Source organism: Podarcis melisellensis, assembly GCF_964234715.1.
Source record: "Podarcis melisellensis genome assembly, chromosome: 1".
Classification (NCBI taxonomy): domain Eukaryota; kingdom Metazoa; phylum Chordata; class Lepidosauria; order Squamata; family Lacertidae; genus Podarcis; species Podarcis melisellensis.
In genome coordinates, this window is record NC_138528.1 from 73,121,198 (window position 1) to 73,149,119 (window position 27,922).

Genomic DNA, 27,922 nt, shown 5'->3' on the forward strand with positions numbered 1-27,922 from the left:
AAGATGCATTTGAATTGTCAGTTTCAGGCACATCTGGTAACACTCTCATTCTACATGTTTGCTTAGAAGTGAGTCCCAGGAGTTTTCAATGAGATCCACTATCAAGCAAATATACTTTAGGATTTCACTCTGCTGAAAGGAAAGAACTTGCCATTTATCTGGCTATGGGATCAGACTGCTAACACACAACAGAGAGCTCCCAGCACTTCTCTCTATGGATGCAATTTCACAACAGTGGAAGCATGGATAGATATGTGATTTGAAGCAGCTGAAGCAAGCATATTTAACCTTTTTCGATTCAGTGCTTCACACGCATCAAGCATCCTTTGAGAAAAGAAAAACATAGCTCTGATCTAGAGATGTACAGGCTAAAATTCACCAATGGAAGATAAACTTTTTTTAGTTCCCCTCCACCCTCTCACATTGGTCACTGATTCTGATACTCAGGGGTTGGTGGACAATGAGGACCACTGGATATGGGCCCCTATTTGAGGCTGCTCAAGTGGTATTGCAGCTGACATGCCTTCTCTCCTCCAGGCACCTCCTAATCCTGGGGTGGCTCTCCAGGTGCTACAGGATTACAAACCCCATCATCTTTCACCGCCATTTTGTGACAACCAATATTGCTGTGTTTCAACCATGTAGCACTTTCCCTGCTGTTTCATCACGAAGCTGTACTTACCACAATACCGTTAGTAATTGACCAATACGTGGCCTTTACCGATGCACAGAAAACCACTCCGAAACAGAAAAAAACCTAAAGAGAAACAGAAGGTAATTAGAATAGATCATACAGTTGGAAGAGGGACTCTGAGGATCATCTAGGCCAAACCCCTGCAAGGCACGAATATTTAGTTGTGGAGAATGAACCTGGAACCTTGGTGTTACCAACATAGCTCTAACCAACTGAGCTGTAGTGCTGCGACTGAGGTTTCCACTATTGCAGTTTCACACAGATATCTCTACATCTATGAAGCAGGAGGTTCAGTGCTCATGGCATCTCTGCTGGCTCGACAGAATACAAACCACTGCTATAAAGAGCAGCTGCGATGCCTACTGACAGCTGCACAAATGAAGCAAAATCAAAATATATGAGGCCTGCCGTCTGGTAAATTGCAGCACACATATGAAGCAACCATCTTGCTCACCTACCTTGCCCTTCAGTCGGTGGCCTTCCCCATGCCTGCTGCATGGTCTACAACAGGAGGTGCCAATGTAGTGTACTCCAGATGTTTTGGACTACACCCCCCATCTTCCCTGACCATCAGTCATGCTGTCTGGGGCAAATGGGAGGGCACCACCTTGGCAATCTGCTCCACAAAGCATATCACCCATTCCACCTTTTCCTGTTTTTGTTCCCTGACTTTCTATGCTACCCCTTCACACCCCTATCTCCTCTTTCCCACCTTTCTCACGCCACTTCTTTCTGTCCCTCTACCTTCTCTCTCTCTTTCTTATTTCTCTCTCATCATTGCCAAGCACAGCCCTGTTCAGCCCCTGTCCTCTTTCCCCCGCACATATAATCCCATCCAGCACCCAACCTGTCTCTTCCCTCATGCATGTGCTGCACCCGGAAGGCTTCACTGCACAGGAGTCGAGAACATTGTTTACCAGATCGGCAAAATGCAACGTATTTAAACTAATTGACTCTACAAGCCGAAACGGTGAACACCATTCAGTGCAGGAAAATGTGGTTAATCTGAGGAGTGTGTTTTAATTGAAAGGATCTATGTGCCCTCTAGTGGTATAACAGCAAATATCATGTCTAGAATATGGGCCTGATTTCTTTTCCCCACATAGATTATTTGGGATCATCTGTTTATACAGCACTATCAGTGAGAATCATGCTGTGCAGAGGAACATAAACAGAAAGAAGGGAAGGAGAGAGGAATATAAAACAGGTGATAAATATGCAGGCACACACAGAGAGAGCAGCCTGTTGAAGAGGACGACTAAGGGTTTAAGTTAATGAATAGGGAACCTATGGCTCTCTAGATGCTGCTGGGCTCCAACTCCCATCAGTCCCAGACAGCATGGAAAACAGTCAAGGATGATAAGAGTTGTAGTCCAATGGCATCTGGAGGGAAACATGTCCCTCATTCTCCAGTTTAAGTGAAAGTTTTCCTGGAAGAAGTAGGTCAGGCATAGGCAAATTCAGCCCTCCAGATTTTGGGACTACAATTCCCATCATCCCTGACCACTGGTCCTGTTAGCTAGGGATCATGGGAGTTGTAGTCCCAAAAAAAATCTGGAGGGCAGAGTTTGCCTATACCTGAAATAGGTTTTGATTTGGGAACAGAGAAAGGTGGCATCATGTGGGTGTTGGGGGAGAATGTTCTAGCTATTAAGAGTCTGTGGTGTATTTACACTAGTGATAACCAAGGTAGGTTAGTGGGTCTGAAGCATACCTTGGGGGGGAAAATCAGCTACCGGGTTAGATGCATCCAACTCACTATGACTGTGGAAATAGAAGAGCCCTCTATGACACTGATCCCCTCACTCTGCCCATATATGACAGCGACATCATCTGGGCAAAGAGGAGAGGGGGAATCTAGGAGGTGGTATTAACTGAGCTCTCCTGTGGCTGCAAAGAGGATGCTAGCTTATTCTTCAGACACATGCCAGGACATTTAGGCTACACAAAGTGGCTTTAGTACCCTTGTGCAGCAAGCCTGCTTTAAAAAAAAAGCAACCTCAAATCTTTTGCAGTAAGGAAAGTGATTGGGAAATGCACTGGAGAGGGTGCAGTAGCAATTGATTGATGTGACATGGTATAACCTTCCTTCAAACAAAGTAGAATGAATGCTCAGCAAACAGGCAATCTGGAAGCAATGCAATAAAGTTTCTACCCTGCCCCCCCCCGGCTCAAGTAACCTGGGGTCAAGACATCAACAATCTTGGTCATTCCTATCTGTGAAAGCCGGAGTTACTCAGTTTATATTTACTAACGCAGTCCTTTGGACATTGCTGAATGAAAGAAGTGAACATGCTCCAATTAACTAACATTTCAGATGCATTTGGATATTCCACTGCAGGGGGAAAAACCCAATGGACTCAATAACATTCAGGGCTTTGCCTGTCCGCCTGCTCTGAGAAAAGCAAAAGACAAATGCTTTCTCCACTCAGACAGCAGGCACCAACACTTTCTGAAAATCAAATTATATTAGGCCTACTTTACTACTGGTTGCTTGCCATCATCTGAAGGCAGATTTCTATATATAATATTTTTCCTTCACAGAGGAAGTGGACAGGAACGGGCAGGTACAGTATGCAGGGGTGGGGGACAGGAATTCTACTGCAATGGCTTTGTTCTTCCTCTAATGCCAGAGGCGGAATGCCTCTGAATACCAGTTGCCGGGAAGCACGGGATGTAGCGGTGGTGACAGCGTGTTCCACTCTGCAAGATCACGTGAGAGTTTGGCGAGATCTCACGAGATCTTGCCGGAAGCGGTAGGGTGCTGCTTCTTGGGCTTCTCCCATGTGATACGGTTGCCTCACCCTGCCTCATGGGCAGGCTGGCCCTGCTTAGGTTAATTCCACCCCAAGCCCAGTCTCTGGGTACCCTCCCCCTGCTGTGCTATACATGCTTGAAAGTGCTACATACATGCCTATCGGGTTGTGAGATGGAAGTTCCACTCGTGTGCTGCTTTGGAGGCGCTAGATGTGAGAAACAGCGTATCAGGCCAGAAGCATCTCTTTGCATGAGATGGACTCTGTATCTTGCTCTGTTATGTACGTCAGAGGCTGCGCCGGGCCGTTCCTGATATCAGATTGTCTTAGGGTATGTGAAAATGGATAGCATGCCTATCTCCAATTGTCCAGTTTCATTGATAACACTCCTATCTGGTGCAACACATTTGTGCTGATAAAGACACTGTTACAAAATTACAGGCTGCATCGTTTGCTATGTCTCCTGTGAACAATTTAAAATCCTTATACAGTCATACCTCGAGTTGCGTTTGCTTCATGTTGTGTTTTTTTCATGTTATGAACGCGGCAAACCCGGAAGTGTTTACTTCTGGGTTTGCCGCTTAGCGATCTGTGCACTTCGCGCATGTGCAGATCGCTCTATCGCGTTATGCGCACGGGCTTTTCAAGGTGCGAATGGCACCCCGGAACAGATTGCGTCCGTAAGTAGAGGTATCACTGTATATCTTTAGGGCAGTTAATGAAAACTGAAGGGCTTGTTTTAAGAACTTTTCATAGCTCCTTACAATTAGGCATTAGAAAACAGAATGGAAGACCAGCTATTCAGTTTAGAAGAATTCCTTTAACCCAAGTCTCAAAAATCTAGTCTATTACACTCTCGCTCTCTTACTCTTTTAAGCCAATTTAAGAGAACAATGATAGACCCCACAACCAGGGAAAAACTGGATCCATGCTATGGTCTTTGCATCCAAAGCCATGACTAATGGAGAAGGAAGAGCTTTTCATCCTATGTCCAGGTTGCATATATGTGTAAATAAAACCATAAATCCTAAGGACACCACAGTCTCCACTGACCTTTCATTCCAAGCAAACTAAGCCCTGGGTAAGCACTGGAATCTCTTGCTGTTCGGAGTCTGGGGACAGGAACACGCAACACTTTTCATGAGTTGTAGGGTAAGCAGCTTGCAGCATCTCTTACTCCATAAGAACGTAATAAGAGGCCTGTCGAAACAGACCTAAGGCCTGCCTAGTCTACCCCCTTTTCCAATAGCATCAGGGGACCCAGTCCCCAGTTCAGATCCATGCTGTGCCCCTACTTACCGCTGCCATGGCACTCTCCAGTTCTCTCACCGTGGCAACAACACTCAGTAGGGCAGCAACAATCAGAAGGATGCTCAGGCATATCCCAGCAAAAAAAACTGAGGAAAGGGAGATGTACAAGTGAGTAGGCCAAAATATTGTCAATGTAAGAAGTTCTCTGCTCAATTCTGACTATCCAGTTGTAGTCAGGAACCTTCCCAAAGATGAAATCTACATTACAGCAAGACTTTCCTTCAACCAATGTGTTGTAAGCAAGGCTGTTCTGCAGCCAGGGAGTTTTGCTCCCATGTGCCACATTCTAATTTGCAACCTAGTTTCCCAAGGAGCTGGATTCTAGCAGTTGTATGAAGGAACTGTTTCGTATTTTTTCCCTTGAAAACAATAATGCCCGGCCTTTGTGTGTAAGAAACAAACTCTTAGGGCTGCTTACAATAATCTTTAAGTGAGGCAGGGAAGCCAGAAGGTTGTCAGTGCAATCAATCTTCCAGTGAAGAGATGGAAATTTAGTTGTCACCATCCTATGGTCTTGAGCAGAGGAACGCTGATGCCCAGACATGATATATGGAAGGGAACATATTTTCAGGGAAAGATGGTAGTATCATGGGGCTTCCCCTACTCTCCCCCTCTACTCACCCTCCCACCTTCCCCAAATCTGCTCTGGAGGGTCAGGGGTACCCTCAGAACAACATGCAGGGCAAGGAAAACTGCTTGTGCTAACAGAACCACTGCCTTGGTGCTACCTTGAGTTCCATTCCAACGATTCCATTAAAGTTATGTAATAACCTTAATAAGGGGGGGGGGGAGGAATGGCAAGGAAATATGAATCCAAACAAACCCCCACTTAAGCAGCTAAACTGGCCAGTTTTAACTGTTTCTTACAACAAGATATAGAAATCTTGAATCCAGTGCCCAGCACTTGCCTCCACGGTGAAGCAAAGTTCTTTTGTAGAGGTTCGCCTCCAAAGAGACCTCACTGATGACGGTGAAGTGCTTCCCATAGTAGGTGATAATGGTCAGTATGGTGAGGGAGACCCCAAGCACCTGAAAAGAGAGAGGAAGTCAAGGGGGCCGGGCTGGAACAGAAGGGAAAGCACACAAATTGGGCAACAGCTATGACCTTTTGGCACATTTTATATTATTCTGTATGTACAAGGTTTTAAAATAGACTCTAAAGCCACTCTAGTGCATATAGTTTAGCCCTGGGGTGCATGGTGCTGTCAGACACACTTTTGGTGCCTGCTACGGTTCCTTGTTCCTCCTTTCAAAAATAAAAAAAATTAAAATGAGGTTTTTTTAGGGAGGAGTGCCTGCTTTGCAGGGCATGGGTTGATGTTCATTCATTCATTTTGGGGTCTGTGTGGGTGTTCTGCCTGGTTGTGGGTGGTGGTGGTGGTGCTCTGAGAACCTCCAGTTTTTCTTCTGTCAAATGATTGTTCTTGTGGTGCTTGTGCTAGTTTATTCGATTTCCAAATGTGTCCCCAGGCCCCAAAAGCTTGAGGCCCCCAGTTTAGCCATTGCCAATTACTAAACTCCAAGGGAAAAGAATCCAATAATGAAATCTAAAAGCACCTGAAAATATTTTTTTAAAAAATTCAATGAGCTTTTAATGCTCGATTTCTGTTTGAAACTTATGTGTGTCGTGATTGCTGCTTATTAGTGTTGTTGTTGTTAATGCCCTGATGTTGTTGCTAATTTGTCTACATTGTAAGCTGCTCTGGGTGGCCTGTGAGCAGAAGAGTGGGTACAAATATTTACCGTAATCGTCCTCATCCACATTATATAGTTTCCTTCGTACAATCAGAATAGAATCGATCAAACAGCATGTAAAAACACAGCAACGTCCCAGATCAAGATAGATTTACTTCAACAACCAGCAACGTCTTCATTTGAGGTAAAAGGAAAATTGCAGAGCAAAGGAAAAGGAACCTTCAATTGCGTCGCCTGAGGCGTCAGGTAAAGAGATGGGGTCTGACTTCACAGTAGTCAAAACAGGGGCTGTTCTCTGCCTTGCCATCGCAGTACTACAGCAAGTGAAGGTAGAGGGCAACAAGGGGAGCACACTGGCCAGTTGAATAAAGCGAAAATGGGAAGTAGCTCCGATCGGCTGCCTTGCACAATTTCAGTCGCGGCCGCAGGCCTCTGAATCATCACGCTGACGCCAAAGTGAGCTAGGACAACAGAGGCAACCAATGGAACCCACCCCAGTCAACAGAAGGAAGACGAGCCCTTGAGGTGAAATCGGATCTCAACCCCTTGCAGCTTCTTAACTCTATGTCCCCAACACAACTCACAGCAGAAGGCTTTGTGGAGAGGTGTGCTCACTCACAGTCCAAGCTGCAGCCCTGCAGGGTGAATTTTATTGCACCAGTGACAAATTCTCAAATACTTCCACTAATGATATGAAATATAATTAGTGAATGTAATTATATGAAAGAAGAAGACAGAGGACTCTCTGTCCAAAATAAATGCCTTTCCAGAGCTTTATCTCCCAAAATATCAGAAACGAGGCTTACTTCAGAAACAGTTGATATACTATTCTTTCACAACATTTTTTTTAAAAGGTAAATAATTTAACTGCATATTCACCATATTAAATTAACTTTTCTTTCTTAGCAACTGTGTTAAGGCTGCAACATCTGCTGGTGTGACATTTCTCAAGGGCTTTTCTCACCACATTTAGAAAGACAAATGGAGAAACCACAAACCTACGGATAAGAGCCAGCAGTGCTGTAAAGGATTGATAAGACCACCGAGACACATTGTTAAGTCTTGCAGTTTAACTACACGCTCCCAGTATCTATTTTAAAAATTATATTCCATTGTTTTCTTTATGAAATTAAATTCCCACATCTAATAACAAATTGGCGTTTTTTTCCTGCACAATCTCTTACCATCACAAAGAAGCTGGCCACCAGCAGCTGACACTTCACAGCTCGGACCCGGTATCTCTGCCCCATGCCTTCCTCTTCTCACCACTTACTGGCAATCTTTCTGCTGGAGAAGTTGCAAAAGAGTCTGTTTAGAAAGAAGGTTTGACCTACAGGAGGTGCTTGCCCCACTGCATCTTGGGAAATGTAGTGCTAGTACTTACCAACTATCCCCTAATACAGTTACTCATGATTGCACTGACTTTGTGCTTCTCCAAGAGTTTCATTTTGATAACTCACAAAATGTAAAAAGTTTCCCCATGAACTTTTCCCCCAATGCTATTTATACATACAGAGAGAAATGTATGTCTGTGCATACATGACAAGCATTTTCACCTACTGTGGTGTAGTGGTTAGAGTGTTGGACTAGGAGCTGGGAGACCAGGGTTCCAATCCCCACTTGGCCATGAAGCTCACAAGGTGACCTTGGGCCACTGACTGCCTCTCAGCCTAACCCACCTCACAGATTAAATGAGAAGAGGGGAACCGTGTATACACCACCTTGAGCTCCTTGGAGGAAAAGGTGGGACAGAAATGCAATAAACAAACACATGAATCAAACCTAGTTTAAAAATGGAACCTCGCAGAACCTTGTTTATGCAGATACAAAGGACTGCAATGTCTGGGGGCACTATATGAATTGGCAGGATGATACCATTCTGGAGGAAGGAAGCCATGATAGATATAGTGCAGGACATTTGCCAGAGTCTGAGGGCTGACTCAAAATCTTATCTAGGAAGTTCATCCACAGAAAAAAAGAAACAGGCAGGTAGACAGGAAGGGTACTTTGCACGCTAGGTTCAGAAACAAGATGATGTCAGAAGTAACACAGAGAACATGGGAAGAAGGAGAGGCAGAAGATCTTAAAGGGTGAGGCAGGAGCTACACAAAGGCAGATCAGAGAGTGGTTTGTGTTTCTGTATTACAATATATTTTCTTTACATTGACTTAAAATTTATGTTCTTCCTTCTCTCTATAGTGTCATCTTACACCACCTTCCAAGAGGAGGTTGTTTTGATATTTCAGGGAGTCCCACTATGCACGGCTGGTGGAGACTCTTGAGAGTCCCATGGACTGCAAGAAGATCAAACGTATCCATTCTTAAGGAAATCAGCCCTGAGTGCTCACTGGAAGGACAGATCGTGAAGCTGAGGCTCCAATACTTTGGCCACCTCATGAGAAGAGAAGACTCCCTGGAAAGACCCTGATGTTGGGAAAGATTGAGGGCACAAGGAGAAGGGGACGACAGAGGATGAGATGGTTGGGCAGTGTTCTTGAAGATACGAACATGAGTTTGACCAAACTGCGGGAAGCAGTGGAAGACAGGAGTGCCTGGCGTGCTCTGGTCCATGGGTCACAAAGAGTTGGACACGACTAAACGACAACAAAACCTAAACTTTTATACCAGGCATGTCCAAAGTCCATTTTGGGGGCCTAATCCGGACCGCCGGTCGATTTAATCTGGCCCCCATGGGAGTAGTCTCAGCTCTGGTTAAGAACTTAATTCGTTATGGAGGTCTGTTCTTAACCTGAAACTGTTCTTAACCTGAGACACCACTTTAGCTAATGGAGCCAATGCGCCACTGCAGCACGATTTCTGTTCTCATCCTGAAGCAAAGTTCTTAACCCGAGGTACTACTTTGGTCGGCCCTCATGAATGTTCACTTCATCAAATCTGACCCTCTTTGAAAAAAGTTTGGGCACCCCTGTTTTAGACCATAAAGGAAATCTGGGAATCAATTCACTTTGTCCACTAGAGGACCTCAGAGACTAAAAGAAGCATTTTTGTTTCTTCAACTGCAGTAGTAGCTCTCCGAACAGGACCTTAAGCTGCATTATCTACATGGAACAGGGGAATGCGATGCATGGTGAGTTTGTGGTCCTCGTATAATTTATGCTGGCTATATTTCAACATTTGGGCTTCTGTACTGTCAATACTGGTGTTCACAATTGGGGGAAATTCTGCAGGTGCAGCTTGTCATCATATTGTGCTTCAGGGATTTAAACAACGGCACCTTCCAAAATATGTACAAGTATTATTATGATTTTTAAAAACCCAGAGATGAATAAATCTGTTTTAGGGTGGCTGGATGCAGAAGAGGGCAGGATTTTCAGCAGCTGCAGCTTGTCACGCAACGACTCCATGCCTCTTTCCTCCTTTCATGCCATGTCTAGGCAACAAAATGTGTACTGTCACATCATTATGGTTTGTTGCCTGCTTCACCTCACAACATCTGGTGTTGCTCCTGGGGTGGGGCAGTGTACAGTGTGATGACATCCTATCCCATGTTGCATTTACACAGAGATTACAAAGAAAGGACAGGGGCAAAGAGATATGAAAGGGTGGAGCACTGTAACTGGCTGAAGAAACATGTCCCCTCGCCAGTTTTGCTTCCACACTTGCACATGATGAATTGGAAAGGGCCTCTGTTGATTTTTTTCAGGAATTCTCATAGAATCATAGAACCGCAGAGTTGGAAGGGGCCCCCACCCAACCCCCTGCAATGCAGGGATCTCAACTAAATCAGGCATGACAGGTGGCATATTGCTTTAAAACTTCCAAGGAAGGAGAATCCATCACCTCTTGGAAGTCCGTTCCACTGTCGGACAGCTCTTTCTGTCATAAAGTTCTTCCTGACATTTAAGTCGGAATCTCCTTTCTTGTCACTTGAATCCATTGGTTCAGGTCCTACCCTCCAGAGCAGGAGAAAACGAGCGTGTTCCCTCTTCCATGTGACAGCCCTTGAGATATTTGAGAATACATTCTTAGTCAGGATCACGTGACACCTGTCACATGCTTTACTATTAAACTTTTTTCTGTCTTTTATCATAACACACACACACACACATATATATATATATATAGTTTGTAAGTTGACAACAAAATATGTTTTTGATGGTTGGCTATATAAATTTAATATATATTAATAATCTCATATTATTAATCTCAGGAGACAGATTGTGTATCCACATCAATGAACAGAGGAAAAATGACCTTTGGGAGCACAGAGAGAAGAAATGCACCTGTAGCTACAAAACTGGATTCCGTCATCTGCCCCAGCTGCAATAAAACATGTCTTTCCCATATTGGTCTCTACAGCCACAGCAGGCGCTGTAACTCTCCAGCTGTTTGACTTTACCCTGAAGGTGCATTCTTCCATTGTCTCCTGAGACAGAAGGATGCCAATATATGTCTTCTTTCCCTCCTTTCCTGTTCCATTTTTGAAATTTTGTCTCACTGCACCCCACTCCAAACTTTCTTCTGTATGCTGAACCTCATTCACATGAACACATTTGTGTGTCTAGATACAGCTTTCGTATACATTTGCTCAGACCCCCATCTCAGCACATGCAATTGGATGCATATCAAAGCAGTACCGTGATTGCTCACCATGAGCAAATTTTACCATTTACAGTGCAGGTCTGTGTCTACTCAGAAGAAAGTCCTATTCCATTCTGTGGAGCTTACTCCCAGGTACATGGGGTTCGGATTGCAACCCAAGTTATCCCTGAACACATTTCAATAGAGATGGGGAAGCTCCCCAAGGCTCATTTTGGATTAGGACTAGCAATTGAAAACAAAAGTAGCCAATGTCTGGGAAATGTTCTAAATTTGGTCACACCTGTCAGTCTCACGAGCCTCCAAATTCACTCCCTTGTAAGACTCCAGCCATTTCATAATGTTCCTGATCTGCTGGTGACAAAGTGGGAAAGTGCTTTATCTTCTGCTGTGGAAAATGCTGTGGCTATGATGGCAGAAGAGATGTTAGGAGGCTCTCTCCTCCTCTTTCTGTCCCCAACAGTTGGAACTCTGGGAAATGTTATTTTTCCCATGAACACCTGCCAGTATCAGATACATTGGGGAAATTACATTTCTTCAGGGCACCAGGTAATAGCAAGGGAAAAGGAGGAAGAGAAAGAAAAGGGCAGAAAGAGAGACATGCTCAGTCCTTTAGCCCTAATAGCAGCCTGGAAAGCAGGTCAACAAGCCAGGTAAGATGGTGGGAGAAATTCTCCTCTATCTTGCTGTAGAATCAAAGCAAGAGAAGAACTGGGGTGTGCGTATCTGTCACATTGCTTGTCTCATGTTTAAGGTGAGCATTGACAAAGTGCTGCAACATCTTCAGCGCTTCTTTTGTAACCAGCTGAAAAGTGGCTATTTCTTGTCTTCTACCCCACACTTCTGAGTGTATAGCTTTAAAGCCATACTGAATATCAAGTTGGATGGGAAGCTGCTGCATCAGGTAGCTTGGATTAATTGATCTCGTGTAAAATCTTGTACATGACTTCGAGAGAATGGGAAACTTACAACAGCAGCAGCAGCAGCAGCAGCAGCAGCAGCAGCAGCAGCAGCAGCAGCAGATCTTTGAGAAAAAGCCTTGTGGGAATGAAGTGGGAGGTTTCTTGGGATGATAACATCTTTACCAGCAAGTAACCCTGCCTTCTGGCTGTGGTGTCGTTACCTTACCCTCTTCCCCTCCCTTTGTGATATGTGAAGCCAGCAGCAGAAAGATAGGAATGAGAGGGACCTGTACACTAGAGGAGCTCAAACTTGGAAAGGCGTTTTCCAATTTGTGCAAGCAAATCAGATGGCTGCTGGATGCACAGGGCATCTAGAAGCAGCCAAAACTATCTTTGGAGTGTTTTTGGAAGATGCTTTGGCTCACAGTTGAATTAGAAATTGCCTGAAAAGACAGAGGAGGAGTTAATATATTTTGGCTGCAAATTAGCAGACCCTGTTTTTCAAAAACCAAGCCATAGACCCCCTACTTTTGAGATTTTTTGATTTCTCTATGGTAGATTTTGTTATGTGAACAGTACCACAGACCACCAAATGGGAACTTCTGACACAGATTGTATGCCTTCTATTGTACTGGGGCATCAACAACTATTTGCGGAATGAAGTTTTAGTACACAATCAAGCTAAGAAGCCATAGGTGGTTCATTTGAGTCCTGGGTACAGTTGAATTCAATCTGACCCTCTGGCTCACTAGCAGCTCAAAGACTAAATCCCAACACTCTTCCCCTGATAAGAACTTTCCATTTCACCCTTCTCTATTTTAGATCTGGTGTGACACCACCACCAAGGATTTGAATCTTTGGGGCATTCTTTTGAGAACGGGTTCAAAGCAAGCAAGGAGAAAAATAGTCTCAAGGCCATTCAGATCTTCTTTTGCGTGTAAGATTGCAGACGGCCAAAGAAGCAGAGCGTTGAAAATGCACCTCTCTTCCTGTAGAAACCAGTCTCCGCAGAGAACAGAAAATTACAGGGGGTGTTGGCGCTGCCTCCGTGCATTCAGAGTCTTTCACCTACTGGCTATAATATGGTTATGTGCACTTTGGAGTTTGCCTGTTCAAGAGAAGAAAAGCGGTGCCCTATAAATCACCGAGCCCCTTTACCCTCACCAAAACATACACTAACTAAATTAATTAGAGCAAGCTCCCCTTCACCACCACAATTACCTGGGAACAAAAAGCCCCCACAGCCCAAGCCTGCATTCTCTGGTGCCTCACAAGGATGCATTGTGAGAGCTGATTAACATGCATTAGCAGCTATGCACAATCAAAGCTAAAATAAACTTTTAAACCCAGGCCTGTCTCCTTTTCAAGAAAGGAAGGAGCGGAAGGGGTTGCCGAGGCAAGGCGGGGAGAGCGGTTGGGTCTGCCAGGCTTAACATTCATGATGCGACGGCGGCAGTGAATGGAAACAAAGTTTGACTGTAGCTGGCTTAAAAGAAACCAAACCAAGAGAAACCCCCCACAAAACACCCCCCCCACTACCACACACACAAAAACACAACCCCCTCAGTAACAGGGCGGGTGGGTGTGGGGGAGGTTTTTGTAGGGGAAAAAAAGTTTTCAAAATGCGCCTTAGAAACCCAAACAGAGGCCCAGGCATTTTCAAATGAATTTAAATGAATAGGATGCTGAGGGAAATGGTGAGGAAAAACTCGCCCACCTTTAGAAAACGGTACATGTGAACAGAGCACAAAGAGGGACAAAGTATACTCTTTCTCTCACGCCCGTTAAAGGATGCACATGCAGTTTCAACACATGCAGAGAGAGGACAACTGAAGTATGTGAAGGAACATTTAAGGTCATGCAAAATACAACAAAAGCCAGGAAATGTAAAGCTGCCCCAGTGACTCTGTAAGGTAGATGGGCGGACGGGCTTGTACAACTAAAACACACACACACATGCTGAAATGATTACTGTTATCTCCCCATGACCTAGTCCTAGAAGTCTGATATTTGGTAGATGTAGCCCAGGGATAGGAGACCTTTGACAGCCTGAGGGCCACATTCCCTGGTTCATGACCTTCCAGAGGGCAGATGCCAGCGATAAAAGTGAGTGGGGCAACAGATAACAACTCTTGCCTTAGCAGCGGTGGCTACATTCCAGCCATGTGTAAGTCACAAGTTTTTACACACACCTACCTCCATCCAGGCATTTCATGTTCTGGCCAGGCAAAAGCACGTGAGGAGGGCACAGAGCAAGACCAGGGAGGGGTGTGGCCTGGGATAGTCTTGACACCTGGACAGAGGCCTAGAGGACAAGGGCCATAGCCCAGTGGTAGAGCTCCTGCCTTGAAAGCAGAGGGTCCCTTTTTCAATCCCTCTGCAGGTAGGGCTGGGAGAGGACCTTGGCTGAAAACCTGGAGAGCGGCTGTCGGTCAGTGTAGACAATGCTGAGTTAGTTGGGCCAATTGGGTTGACCTGGTACAAGACAGGTTCCAACGTGGGCCATGTGCTCTTCGGCACCTGAGATTCCAGACTCCTGGGTTGCAGTGGGACTGGGAAGACCCAACTCCATATCCTCAGTCCTGAAGCTTACTTGGTGAGCTTGGGCCAGTCTGGATATTCCCGTCAAATCTGCTTCATTGCGACGATAAAAAGATGGTGGGAGGCCTCCTTGAGCTCCTTTTTTTTTTTTTAAAAAAAAAATTATTAAAGATTTTCTTGTTTTACAGAAGTGTGATGTCTCTCACATTTTTTCCATGTAACATTTTTACAATCTGTTTCATTTGTTGAGGCAGAGGGATATAAATGCAAAAATAAATATGCATGAAAATAAATGAATAAGAACATGTATAAGTGAAATGTTTCCAGGCAAGGCAAAAATACAGTAACTTGTTGTGTAAACAGTAACACTCTGTACTTTTCAACAGTTGGTATGCAGATAGGCTAAGACCCCTGCAAAGCTTAATTTTTACTTCAAAGAAGCAAAATAAATTACATTCACTTGTGTTTTTTGACACAATATGAGTGTGGATTCCCCCACAAGGGGTGGGGCTGGGATTTCTAGGATAGGTACTCCTTGCCAAAAGGCAGCTCTGCTTCTGCCCTGCCCCCAAAGATCCATCTGAAGGCCCCAGCAATAACCCACACAGCCATGAGGTTCAGTGGGTGACACTGGGTCAGTCGTTGCCTCTCAGCCTAACCTACCTCACTGGGTTGTTGTGGGGGTTAATTGAGGGGGGAGACATGAAGTCCTTAGAGAAAAAGGTGGGATACAAATGCAATTAATAACAACAACAATAAAAGCTGCATGTTATAGGAATTCAATTGGTGCCACTCTCCCCAATATGTTAAGGCAGCAGTGGTCAAATCTGCTTCTGTTAAAAGCCTACAATCTTGGACTGGCCGTCAGTGGTCTTTCTGTCTACATCCTTCAGTTTAGTTCCCTGCAGAAATCCAATAGGCTACTTTATTCTTCACCAAAAGCTGGAGAGCTTTTGGTGAAACAATCAAGCTGAAGTTGATTTTCCACTCTTAAATTGTTGTAAGGAGCCCCCCAATTAAAGTGAATTTTCTACACCAGGGGTCAGCAAAGCTTGCCGGGCATGGGCCGGATCACTCCCGTGGAGATCCTCTGTGGGCTGGGCCAGCACAACACGATGCCAGAAATTGCATCTGCGCATGTCTGTGGCACCAGAAATTGCTTCTGCGCATGCCCAGATGCCGAAAATTGTGCCTGTGCAGAAGCGATTTCTGGCGTCTGGGCATGCACAGAAGCGATTTCCAGCACCACAGACAATCGCAGACGCGATTTCCGGCATCTGCACATGCGCAGAAGTGATTTCCAGAGCCACAGAAGAGAGTCCCCATGCCGTGCCACACCGGTTTAGCGCAGTGTGTGGGGACTCGCAGAGCGGACAACTCGGTTTGGAGGCAACTCATGGGCTGGTTAAACGGCTTCTGTGGGCTGCTTCTGGCCCATGGGTCTTAGGTTGCCTACCCCTGTTCTACATCTCGTTTAGTGTTTAAACACAGCCAAACAAAATTTTCATGAAGAAACTTTTCAACCATCTGTGAGAAAGAGGCTGGATATCATCAACCCATGCTAAATCACTTCTGGGGCAGAGATGATGCTCAGAAGAAAGTCTCCTGTTTAAATTCTCCAGGTAAGAGACCGGGGGTGAATAACCTTCTTATTGCTGCTTCATTTGAAGACCACCACGGCCAGAATGAGAAACATTCCGTGTTACAATCTGCCGCCCTCATATGTTTCATGGTCTTCACACTGACAGGTTCCAACTTCTGGGTAAGCACTAGGTTGTTCTCAATCCACACAGTACAAGTGCTGAATCCAATGGAAGATTTGCTAACGCTGCTATCTCATGCCAGAAGGGGGAAAGAACCAGATTGTTCCAATCCAGATTAAAAGAGCGATGCAGTATATTTTGGCAACAAACCGTCTTTAAAAAAATCCCTCTTTCAAAACTACAGCTGATGAAAGACTTGTATGTGGCAATTAAATAAGTGTTGCATAGAGGGCTTGTTGTTGTATAAACAACTGTGCAGAACTGACAATTTAGAGAGTTTGCAAAGGGGACCAAGAAGGCAATGTTTTTATTATCGTTGTGTATCACTTTTAGCCAGAGAACATACAGCCAGAGAAAGTTTTGCCGTTTACATTAAACAAAGTGATCCTGAAAGGACAGGTTAATTATTCCATTCATTTGAACCTGAACAGGAGAGGAAAAGACACTTCCTAGGGGTGTGTGGGTGACATCAATCTTATGTAAACGCTTTGGCACTCTGCATCTCCCCCCCCCCCCGAAAAGACAAAATGGTAATCAGCACATGGAGTGGAAATATGGGATCACGCCCTTTCGAGACAAACAGCTGTACCCATGAAATTTCCCCGCACCATCTGGGTTTCTGGGGTGCCCAAAGTAATGAAAACAACCTCAAACATTTGAAGTTGTATGTGCCCAGTCTATGGAGAAGGGGTCAGTAGCAGAGAATCCACGTTGCATGCAGAAGGTCTCTAGCTCAATCCCCAGCATTTCCAGGTAGGGAAACCTGTCCGAAACCCTGTAGAGCTGCTGCCAGTCAGTGCAAACAATACTGACATTGATCAAAGGTCTAATACAGCATAAGGCAGCATCTTATGCTTTTATGCAGCTATGCAACTGAAACCCTGAAGACTGGGGCACACCTCACCCCAAGTGCATTGTAGCACCTGCACAGCAGGTCCTGAAATCCTAGGACCTGTCTGTCTGTCCAGGTGGGCACAGTGCAGAGCATGCACCTTGGGTCTGGCTCAATATTAAGACTGCGCCCCCGCTTCCAATACAGACGCTACTTATGTTAGCAGCTGAACTCCCAAGTTCCTTAAGTCGTGAGTGGGGACAGAGCTTGCGGACCAGGCGCTGCTCGCTCAGGTGCTGGGCGAGGCGCTCGCGCAGCCCCCGGCCGGGCCGCTTTGGGATGCAAATGAGGCGCAGCGCGTACGCCTGGCGAAGAGGAGGAGGAGGACTTGTTTATGGAACCTGGGCCGGGAGCCACGCGCCGGGCGCGCGAAGTTGCCAAGCGAGCTTCCCATTGGGTGGGAGGAGGCTCGGGAGCCAAGCGGGCGGCGGGGGGTTGCGCGCGGGGTGTGCGGCGCGCGCCGCGTCGCGTGCTGCTGCTGCCGGGGGCCCGCGAGCGGCGGCAGCAGCGCGTGTTGATAAGGGGCAGAGCGGCGAGGCGCTGGCTGCAGAGGTGCCTGGGCAGCGCGCGAGGAGCAAGAGGGAGGGAGGGAGGAACCAAGCAAGCAAGGAAGGAAAGCAAGCAAGCGGGGACGGCGCCTTCCCAGCGCAGCCGGCCTTCTCCTCTGCATCCCAAGGGAACGTCGAGCCCAGCCTGCCGCCGCTTCGATTTTGCGCGCCAAACTCCGGATCTTAGCGAAGGCGCCGAGGCCGAGAGCCGGGAACATCGATGCCCCAAGATGAACGGCGGGGCGATCGCGACGGCTATGCACCAGGCGCCTGGCGAGAGTTTCCCTTTGGGAGGCTGCAGCGGCGCCCACCCGGGCTCCTCGTTGGCGCTCCGGCTGCAGGCGGGACCCTCTCCGTCGGGGCAGCCTCCGCAGTGGGGCGCTGCTAAAGGCGGCCCCGGCCCGGCCGCGCAGTCCTCGTCGCGCTGCAAGAGCGCCAAGCGGCGCTCCAGCTCGCCGGAGCTGCTGCGCTGCAAGCGGCGCTTGGCGTTCCCGGGCCAGGCGGGCGTCGGCGGGGCCGCGGCGGTGGCGCGGCGCAACGAGCGCGAGAGGAACCGCGTCAAGCTGGTCAACCTGGGCTTCCAGACGCTGCGCCAGCACGTGCCCAACGGCGCCGCCGCCAAGAAGATGAGCAAGGTGGAGACGCTGCGCTCGGCCGTCGAGTACATCCGGGCTCTGCAGCAGCTCCTCGACGAGCACGACGCCGTCAGCGCCGCCTTCCAGGACAGGCTCCTGCAGCCCGGCCGCATCGCCGCCACCGCCGCCTGCGCGGGCGGAGGAGGCTGCAGCGGCAGCTCGTATTCCTCCGCCTCGCCCTCCTTCGACGGTCGCGACGGCAGCTCGGTGCCCGGCTCGCCGCGCTCGGCGTACTCCTCGGACGAGAGCGGCTACGAGGGGGCGCTCAGCCCCGAGGAGCAGGAGCTGCTCGACTTCACCAGCTGGTTCGGCAGCTACTGACCCCCAGCCGCCACCGCCGACTCCGTCGAGGGAGCTCGCTCTCCGGTAAGTCGCAGAGAGGAAGCCCCGTCGGACACAGCGGGACATGCTTCGCAGTATAGCTGCATGGGAGGAGGTCGGAAGCGCGCCAGTGTTTCTTCGTAGACTTGTAGGGTTGGAAGGTATCCCCAAGGCTATCCAACTTCTGCTTTAAAACCTCCAAGGAAGGAGCCCACCACCTTCTGAGTTTGAACAGCTCCTGTCCGAAAGTTCTTAATGCCAAGGTTGCCGGTTTGGTCCCCATATTCCTGGCTTGCTGGCGGTTGCACTAGATGATCCCCAGGGTCCCTTCCAACTCTACAGTTCTATGATGCTTCGTGGTAGTCTTTTCATTTAGTCATTTCAGGGTAAAACTCTCTTCACACGGCACACACAACCTGTGTTTTTAAACAGTCCCCTGCTTCATTGCTGTGTCAGCCAGGGTTAGACAGTTATGCGCATGCTGCAACAGCACGCTCCTGTCAACCTGGATTGGGATTTTGGCACAGGGTGGCAGGGGCAGCGTTCACACAACTGGCCCATCACTGACCGGTGTAGCTGGAAGTTAGCACTGAATAACTGAAACCGGCCCCTGCAAGTCAAGACAGTCATGTGAATGACTCAGATGTTTTAATATTGCTTGCATGCAAAACTTTCCAGTGAAGGCTGAAATAAATTGACTGAAGCTGGTAATGCAGAAGCAATTCAGTGGTGCTAAAGTTCCACTGAAAGGAATGGGGCTACCATGAAAATGGGCTTAGTGTTGGTGTGTCAGTGGTCTTAATGTGGTTCTCTTCATGGGGAGGGCCACCCAAATCAACTTCATTTCAAAGGTTTGTGCCAATAGTTTTACATAACTTATAAACATTCAGATCTCAGGATGGATACCGCTTGCAGTCGAATTGTTTCTCATCCTGAGTTTTGTTTGAGTTGGCAAGGGCATTGTATCTGCTGCTTACCTGTGTTTCTCATTTGGAAAGAAGAAAGATATAGGTTAAAAATGTTTATGGGTGAGTTTGCCTTGCAGAATAACCAAGAGTACAGCCCTGTACAACTCTGAAGTAAGGTCCACAGAGTTCAGTGTGGCTTGCTCCAATCTCTCAGGTGTGGATATAGGATTGCAGGCAAATCCCTGCAGTTCTAAATAGTTTTGTAGGTCCTATCAATTTCAGTGAAATTTGCATACAGGTACATTCACATACTGGTGCTGACATGCAAGAAATTGTTGATCAGAATTCTGCCATTTACAAGCCCAGTTATAATTTCTTAAGGAAAGCAGGAAAAGGCTAGATTTAGAAGACACCAGTTTTCCTGACAAAATAGAGGTGTGTTGAGAAATGCTATATATGTGTACCACATTTTGCTTGGAGAATAGACAGCAACAGTGCAATCCTAAATATTTGTATTCAAAAGTAAGCCACACTAAGCTCAATGGGACTTACTGTGCCCTGAATTGCTTTAACGGAACTTGTAGAAGAGGTCTACACTGCATGGATTAGTCTAGCTATGTGACCGGGGAGAAAGCCCTGGATGGCTCCCCTCAACCCCGCTGGATCTGTCAGTTATGTGCTCCTAATGGCCTTTCTGTTTTCTTTTGTAGCAAGACTGAAAGGAGCGCTGTGTAGAACTTCAGTACCTCATTGTCCCAGGCACCCGTTAAGATGCAGCAGAAGAGCAACAAGGACCCTTAATTTAACATGCTTCCTACTTCCCCTGAGCCTCATTGCAAAGGACATCGAACGCTCAGATCCTTGTGACATCTGACATTGTTCTTTCATGAAACAAAAGACTTGTGGCTTGTGATCTTTCTTTCTTTCTTTTTAAAAAAGTGCAATTATGTAAATAGGTAATAGGGGCCAAAGATTATACCTGCTGTTGTACAGTAGTATATGGTGCCCCCTCTTGAGTTCTTGAATTACCAATGAAAAAGCTTATTTCTGATTCCAGTGGCAGATGGAGATTACTGGGCTTCCACACTTAATATGTGCATACTTTTTATATGGGAAGGGGTGAAATAATTAAAACTTGATGCTTTCTTTTTTCTGAATGGGAAGGGGACTATTGCCATGTCAGAAATTAACTTTATACGTGTAACTTGAACTGCCTGTGTGAACACTGTTGATATGAAGACTTATTTTTGTACAAAAATCTCTAGAAATTGCAATTGGAGAGGAAATATTTGTAGAAGTCTGTTGCACCCTTGACTTCTTAACACTGCCAGCTAGGACGTTTTGAGACCCTATACAACTTAGATAAAGTTTCCTAACATTTTATACTAAAGGCGTGTAAAACTGTTTGTGTTGAATATGATGTCCCAAGACTTTGTTTGTATTTTGTTTTTGGGTCTGGTGTGAAGGTTCAATTCTCTGGAGAAAAACAACAACCTTGAAGTTTTATTTTTAATGTATTGAAGGTATTTTTGTATGCACTTGTTAGGATTTGTTGAGATGTATATATGCAGTTTTTAAAGAGTATCCTATTTTATGTAAATCAACTTTATAAATAAAATCTATTTATAAATAGCCTTTGTTATCATAGCTGTCTTATTCTGATCTCTTGGATGTGGGAAAGGGAAAGCTACAGAGGCAGATTAATACTGTTTTTACCTTTGTTTAGATTCATATTCATAATCTGGGTTCAGATGTCACATTGAACCATGGTTCAGTGTCACTTAATGAGCCTAGCCTCTGCTTGTATACTTCCCTCCTTTCCTATCAGCCAGGGTATGGAAAGCTTTCCCTTAACCACAGTTTGTTATGTTGTCCAGTGTGTCAAAACTCATCAACACTTAACTATAGTTAATTGCCAGAGGGAAACTTAAAATTGTGGTTTTAAATGCTGGCTTCTTGAAGTCACCCATAGTTAGTGTTAGCCAGAGTTTCTGGTTCAGGCAACCCAGGAAGCTGTGATTAACTAAATGTGGAAGTGGAAGATTCTGAACCTGGAGACCTGGGGGAGGCTATGCTCAATCATGTCATGCTAAACTGAGGGTGGAGAATCTGTGGCCCACCAGATATTGTTGGATTCCAACTCCCACCGGCCCTAGTGAGCATGGCCAATGGTCAGAGAGGATGGGAGTTTTAGTTCATTAGCATATAGAGGGTCTCAGGTTCTCACTCTTAGTTTAGAATGATGCTCAAATCTGGTCATGGATTATATAACATTACTATATGTTGCCTTAATGCTAGTAAGTGGTTTGTAAGTTCTCCCTGTTGCACATACACAGCATTAGAAGGGATTTTAGGCTCCTAACGTCTATCCTATTCAGAGACACCAAATTTACCAAAGTAAGTAATTCAATGTTCATTTTTACCCAACTTTTCTTGGAGTAAAAAAAATAGGGGGAGTTTACAGTATTTGTATAGGTAAAATACTTGTGTGATAGAAAACTCTGCACCTTTTACACTGGGAAAATGGCTGTAGAACGTACCTGTTGCTCCTGCTTTCAGTTGCTGGCATCAGTCTCTCACTTGGGTCCCCATCAGAGATAAAGACCAAATACATAGCACAATTACTTTGTTAACTAGTGCTTTTAATATTTGCATGGCAAAGCATTATAGCATATATTTAAGCTTTGTTGAGCGGGACAGCATTTTTGTGTTCAAGTGCTTAGATATATACACCTCATACCACTTCTGATGAAAAATTTACAACAAAGACCTCAATTATTATGGATGGCTTTTACCAGTACTCTATATTTGCATTATTCAATGGAAAAGGGAAACATTATTTTTGTGAGACTACACAAGAAAAACAACCACTGTATGTCACCTTAATTACTAATTATGCTATTGAGCCAGAAATTGCAAGTCCAAGAACTATTATATAGGAATACTGGCCCATTGAAGAGTAGCTTTGGGTCTAATTTCTGTCGCAAACTTTCAGCCTTCAGAATCTAGATCATGGTTGGACATATTTCATTGCACTTGATTATAAGGCAGAGAAATATAAAATAAAACCAAGATAATAGTTGTTAGTGAAGTGGAGCCTGGGACAAGGTGTTTGTGTTGTGATATCTCACCTTATTTTCCTATGTTGTGCTTTTACTCCTGTTCAGTTCCATTTAAATTGGTGTCAGAACCTGGCTCTTAGCTAACTGGAAATAAGCATATAGGGCTGATGAGTAGACAATTTCATTTACACCCAGAGGTTATTTAGGAGCCTTTCAAGTGAATAAGCATCAAAGCTTTGTCAGGATACCTTGTGTAAGACTTGTCTTGCCTCTGGCTTCATCAGAGGGCATGTTTCGGTGTGTACAATTGCCGTAACCAAAAAATCCTGAGAGGAAAGGGGAGAGAGCAAGTGTGAAGCATAGACTGGCAATAAAAAACAATTCTCGAAATGTTCTTGCGTTTAATGGTTCTGCAGAAACTCAAAACCGCAAGCCAGGCCGATACCAATACAGACTTCACAACATTAAACTATAACACTATTCTCAGGCTGGCCATTGGTAAATTCTGCTTTTTCCTTTCTTCTTCCTTAGCTATACTGTTCCAGTTAAAGTAAGAGGAGGAAGTGAGTACTTGTCAGAAGCTCAATAAGAGGCTAGCTGCAGTCCAGGCTTCCCCTTTTCTCTCCAAGTCAACAGTATTTTGATAATCCAGGCTGCAATCTGCAAAGTGAAGACTTCAAAGGGGTCCTGGAAATGGCCTGTAGGCTTCAGGTCAGTCCCCTCTTGGAAGTCTGCAGGTTTGTTGGTTTGCTGGAGCTAACCAGTTAGTTGCAAAGTTGAACTCGGTGGATCTAGGACGGCGAAAAGAACAGCGGTCCCAACTGGGGACAATCTTGGGGAAAATAGGGATTAAACTAATAATCTAATACTTTTAACAAGGATGAGGATATTAACTAAAATACAGTGGTACCTCGGGTTACATACGCTTCAGGTTACAGGCTCCGCTAACCCAGAAATAGTGCTTCAGGTTAAGAACTTTGCTTCAGGATGAGAACAGAAATCGCGCGGTGGCGGCGCAGCAGCAGCGGGAGGCCCCATTAGCTAAAGTGGTGCTTCAGGTTAAGAACAGTTTCAGGTTAAGAACGGACCTCCGGAACGAATTAAGTACTTAACCTGAGGTACCACTGTAAATAATTGGACAAATACACATTTTTTGTTTGCCTGGTTCACAGACGCTATGGCCTGGTTGGCAATAGCATGGTAAGTCAAACTATGGCTTACTGACTGGGACAGTGTGGAAACATATGCTTCTGCAGAAAAGCTCACAACTGCATGGGTTCTCCCTGGTTCTTTCTACTCCTATGCCATGGTGAATGAACCACAAAGTTGGCTTAGTGTGACGTCTGAACTAGGATCTGTGCTTTAGTTCTCTCCTCACCAACCACCAGCTGTAGCCAAGGTTTGTTAGAGAACCCAGCCATTATGTCTTGACTCTTAGACAAGGCTCCTTAGTCCTTTCCCCTGGAAAACCATTTCTTCAAATCCTTCATCTGGTATCCTTGCCTGCAGATTGTGAAAAGGAAGCTATGGATCTGCTCTCTTTTGCTATTAACCAGGCTCCAGTAGCAGACATGGTGGGTCTGTGGCTCTCACCTGACCTCTGATCGATCATTCTGCTGCTCCCTGGCAGGTGGAGGGGAGGGGCAGCAGTGAGGTGGGCGCAGGGCAAACACACTGGCAGAGCCAACCTCCCTGCTGCCTTGCCTTTCCTCCCCCCCTCCTGATAAGCAGCAGCAACACAACCGGCCAGAGGCCAGATGAGTACCACCATCCCACCTCCTACTGCCATGTCTCATTCCCAAAGCCAGAACTGGAGCAGTCATTCACAGATGACTCAGTGCTGCAAGCTGGCTCCAGTAGGAAAGAAGGTACAATCTGTAGGAAAGAATCCATTGGGCCTGCTCCATCACCTACGTGTGGCTGTTGGGACTTTTAAAGTCTCAATTTTAAACTGGGAATTTTAAAGACAAATTCCTAGCCCTCATGGTTTGCAGATCAAAAATTTGAAACTACGTTGCTTATCGGGCCCTGGGACAGGGTTGCAATGGTCAAGGTTTGGGGTTTTCAAGGTTTTCAAGGTTTGAGACTCTTTCAGATGACCTATTTATTGAGCATTCATCCTGATTTCGTTGCACAAAGCTCATGAGGAGATCAAGCAATGCCCAGTCTGAATTAATCATTCATTCTCATTTGTCTGCAAGGAGATTATATGACAATGAGCAACCATCCAGATTTCATCTGGATTTGCTTGTTCCTACGAGTTAATCAGTCATTTCCCTCACACTTTTTAATTCCTCATCACTTTCCTAACTGCAAAAAGTCTGTTTTTTTTAAAGGTCAAGTGGTTGTACCAGAGTGTTTTAATCAACTTAAATTGCACAAACTTAAATTTCAGGTTGCAACTGAATCCCTCCCACAAAATATGGAATTTGGAGGTGACCTAAGAGCCCATTTCCTTGTCCTCCCTTGTCCTTCTTCACTCCATGCTTCTTCTCCTTTTTGCTAATCAAAATGTCCTGATTTCTGTGAAAACTCAGATTTTATCATCCACATCTGTGTTGTTTTTTTTTTTTTTGAGGGGTTAGAACACAGTAGACACAGGTTACATACACACGATAAATTTAAAGTGCTCCCCCCATACAATCCTGGGAATTGTAGTTTAAGGATGCTGGGAATTGTGGTTCTGTGAGGATCCTGAATTAGGATTCTTTGGAGGAAAAGTGTTTTGAGTGCATTGTGTGTACACAGCCACAATCTATCTTAAAACAGTTTGGTTAGAAAAAGATGTATGGGCAAGGACCAACGCATTGCTTTTGTTGGTAATTTTAGTTGCGCTGTGGAACTGCCAGCCCCCAGATTGCTACCACTGTTCCCTTCCACTGTTAACAGCTTTGCTGCAGCTCTATGCAACACAAGGAAGGGAACAGGCAACAAGTCATACACAGAAGCATGGGCAATAAGGAAGGAATCTCCAAGAGGGTGCCTTTAAAGTTACTAATGCCTTCTTGCCGGAAGTTGTCTTGCAATCACAGCCTTCGCTGAGAGCAAACAGACGCAACTCATAAACACTGTTGTTACTTTCTTCATTATAACTGCCAGGAGAGAGATCGGCTGAGAAAATGCCTCTGTTGCCTCCCTTCTGCCTTTAGCCAACAGAAAGAGGATTATAGGCTGGGCAATGTTTTATATGGTGCCAGTTTCTTGAGCCACCCCATCCTTCAGGGGGAAAAGTTGAAGCAAGTACTGTGATGAATATCCCTTTGATACTTTCAAATAAACTTTTAAAAGACGGCTACATATCTCTCTGTGTTGTTGTAGGATGTGTGTATCTGAGGTCAAAACACAGCTAGCCTTCAAGATTCGCATTTCTTTGAATTTTGCAAGGCAGTTCACCAATCAAGAAACGGGTCCAAATATGTGTATATTAGGGGGATGTGCACATAAACATGCATATATTAGTGAAAACGTTAAAAAATACATTATATTAGGGGAAACTGCTTAAACAAATATATATTAGAGTCAAATGTACATTACAGAATCATAGAATTGCAGAGTTGAAAGGGACACCAAGGTTAAAATGCTATCTGTTAAAATACTGACAAGTTTTCATGAGTCCTTCCTTTGAAAAAAAAATTGCAAACTGATGCAGAAATGTGGAGAACTGAAATTAATAATTGCAAAATGAAAAATTGGAAGAAACTTAGATTGATAGATTCAGCTACCCTATCAACAAATTAGCGCAATTGGCATCAGGTATATGTCTTAAAAGTCATGCCTTCAGCCTTACAGTCCTCTCCTTTTCCAGAAAGGCTTCTGGCTAGTTCATGAGGGCTTTCCTTGTCTTGATTGGTTCTCAACTTCCCCTGACATCACCAGATCTTTCCCTCTCCCCTTCATACACCAAAATACATCATATATCACTTCTTTCTTTCTTTCTTTCTTTCTTTCTTTCTTTCTTTCTTTCTTTCTTTCTTTCTTTCTTTCTTTCGCTTTTCACAAACTGGGAACGCAGAAAGAAGACAGGAGCAGGAGCAAAGCAAGTGGGAGGGAGATCGCTCTGAGGGGAGGAAGGTTTGAAAGAGTTCAGAGCAGCTTCTGGGACAATAAGAGCAGGTCAGTGTGCGCATTGTGGCTGACTCTATCCATCTAAATAAAGGGAAGGTTCTGACTTGTGTCCCAGCTGGGAGAGTTTTTGTGTTGTTTTGTTGTTTTGTTGTCGGACCCCTCCTCCCTGTTTGCTCCTCCCCCCTCCCCTCCGTCTCTCCTTCTCCAAATGGATCAAAGTGGTACCCTCACTCTCCCCCCACCGCCACCCCTTTCTCAGCCCCCTCTTCTCCAGAGCATGGCACAATGAGGCCTTTTGTGGAGGCCACTGCGGAGGCCTTTTGCACCTCATTATCATCATTGTGTGCCCCCATTATCCTGTCCCACTCCTTGTAAATAAACTCTATAGTGAGGAGACTGGGAGAATGGCAATGGGCGGAGAGATTGTGTGTGTGTGAAGAGCAGAGGGTGTTGAGGTTCACCTGTCATTTGGCAAATCTGAGCTGCAATAGCGAGAGAAAGTTGCACATGGCATAGGATGAAAGGGCATATAGGCAGAAATAATTGGGGGACACATTATCAAGATCATTATTGGGAAAACAACTGTGGTGCTGTTGGCAACTCTAGTATCAGCGGGGAGCATGGCAGTTCATGCAGTTTGCTCTGGGTCACCATTTGACCTCCCAGCTATTTGATTTGAAGGGGAAAAGGAAGCTAGCATTGGGAGGGGGCATCCTGAGTGACACAGAGCAAGCAAATAAAGAGCCCCTTAAATGTTCAAGTATCCGATCAGATTTCTGGTGGGTCTGCTAGCTGTTTATTGAAAAGCCATATTAAAAGAAGAAAATTAGAATCTCTGATGTCCTTACATTTCCAACTGGCAGCAAGCGTATAATTACATTTTCTTTACTCATGTAGCCATTTGACCAGGGGTAACAAAAGTGGCAGTTACTCCAGAGGTTACTAGACTTCAGTTCCCATCATTCCTGAACACTGTAGTCTAACAACATCTGGACAGCATCACATTGCCTATCTATGTATTAGACACTGCAAGTTTCACTCATGACTGTAGATCAAGTGGCTGTTGTTTCCTGGAGACTGGAATCAGCCAGGGACTCAAATGTAACTATTAGGGAGGGGAAGGACCACCACTCAGTGGCAAAGCCCATGTTTTGCACACAGAAGGTCCTGTATTCAATCCCTGGTACCTTCAGATAAAAGGAACAGTTAACAGGTGATGCAGCAAACCCTGCCTAGAAGTGAGAGACCCACAGGTAGGACTGGGGGAAA

At 45.4% G+C, this 27,922-nt stretch overlaps 2 protein-coding genes across 3 annotated transcripts in view; one reads left to right on the forward strand and one right to left on the reverse strand.

Moving 5' to 3' along the window:
* TSPAN32 (tetraspanin 32) overlaps positions 1–17,541 on the reverse strand; it is a 37,502-nt gene extending 19,961 nt beyond the window's left edge. Inside the window, exons 1-6 of one of the 2 annotated variants that reach the window (XM_081904595.1) lie at positions 17,122–17,541; positions 14,439–14,597; positions 7,641–7,740; positions 5,670–5,790; positions 4,750–4,847; positions 683–757 (exon numbers count right to left, since the gene is read on the reverse strand). In XM_081904595.1, the coding sequence (XP_081760721.1) occupies positions 683–757; positions 4,750–4,847; positions 5,670–5,790; positions 7,641–7,706 (360 nt within the window). In that variant the 5' untranslated portion in view covers positions 7,707–7,740; positions 14,439–14,597; positions 17,122–17,541. Of the gene's footprint in view, positions 1–682; positions 758–4,749; positions 4,848–5,669; positions 5,791–7,640; positions 7,744–12,899; positions 13,336–14,438; positions 14,598–17,121 lie in introns of those variants that run through there. The other variant, XM_081904594.1, reaches the window with a different exon arrangement.
* Positions 17,542–17,746: 205 nt separating this feature from the next.
* ASCL2 (achaete-scute family bHLH transcription factor 2) lies at positions 17,747–21,158 on the forward strand. Its single transcript, XM_081904596.1, has 2 exons — positions 17,747–18,663; positions 20,237–21,158. The coding sequence occupies exon 1, from the start codon at positions 17,893–17,895 to the stop codon at positions 18,616–18,618; it is 726 nt and encodes a 241-aa protein (XP_081760722.1). The 5' UTR covers positions 17,747–17,892; the 3' UTR covers positions 18,619–18,663; positions 20,237–21,158.
* Positions 21,159–27,922: the final 6,764 nt, after the last annotated feature.

Bases quoted from the DNA above. Each gene is read 5' to 3' on its own strand.
- ASCL2 (XM_081904596.1), top strand. From the start codon at position 17,893: ATGAACGGCGGGGCGATCGCGACGGCTATGCACCAGGCGCCTGGCGAG.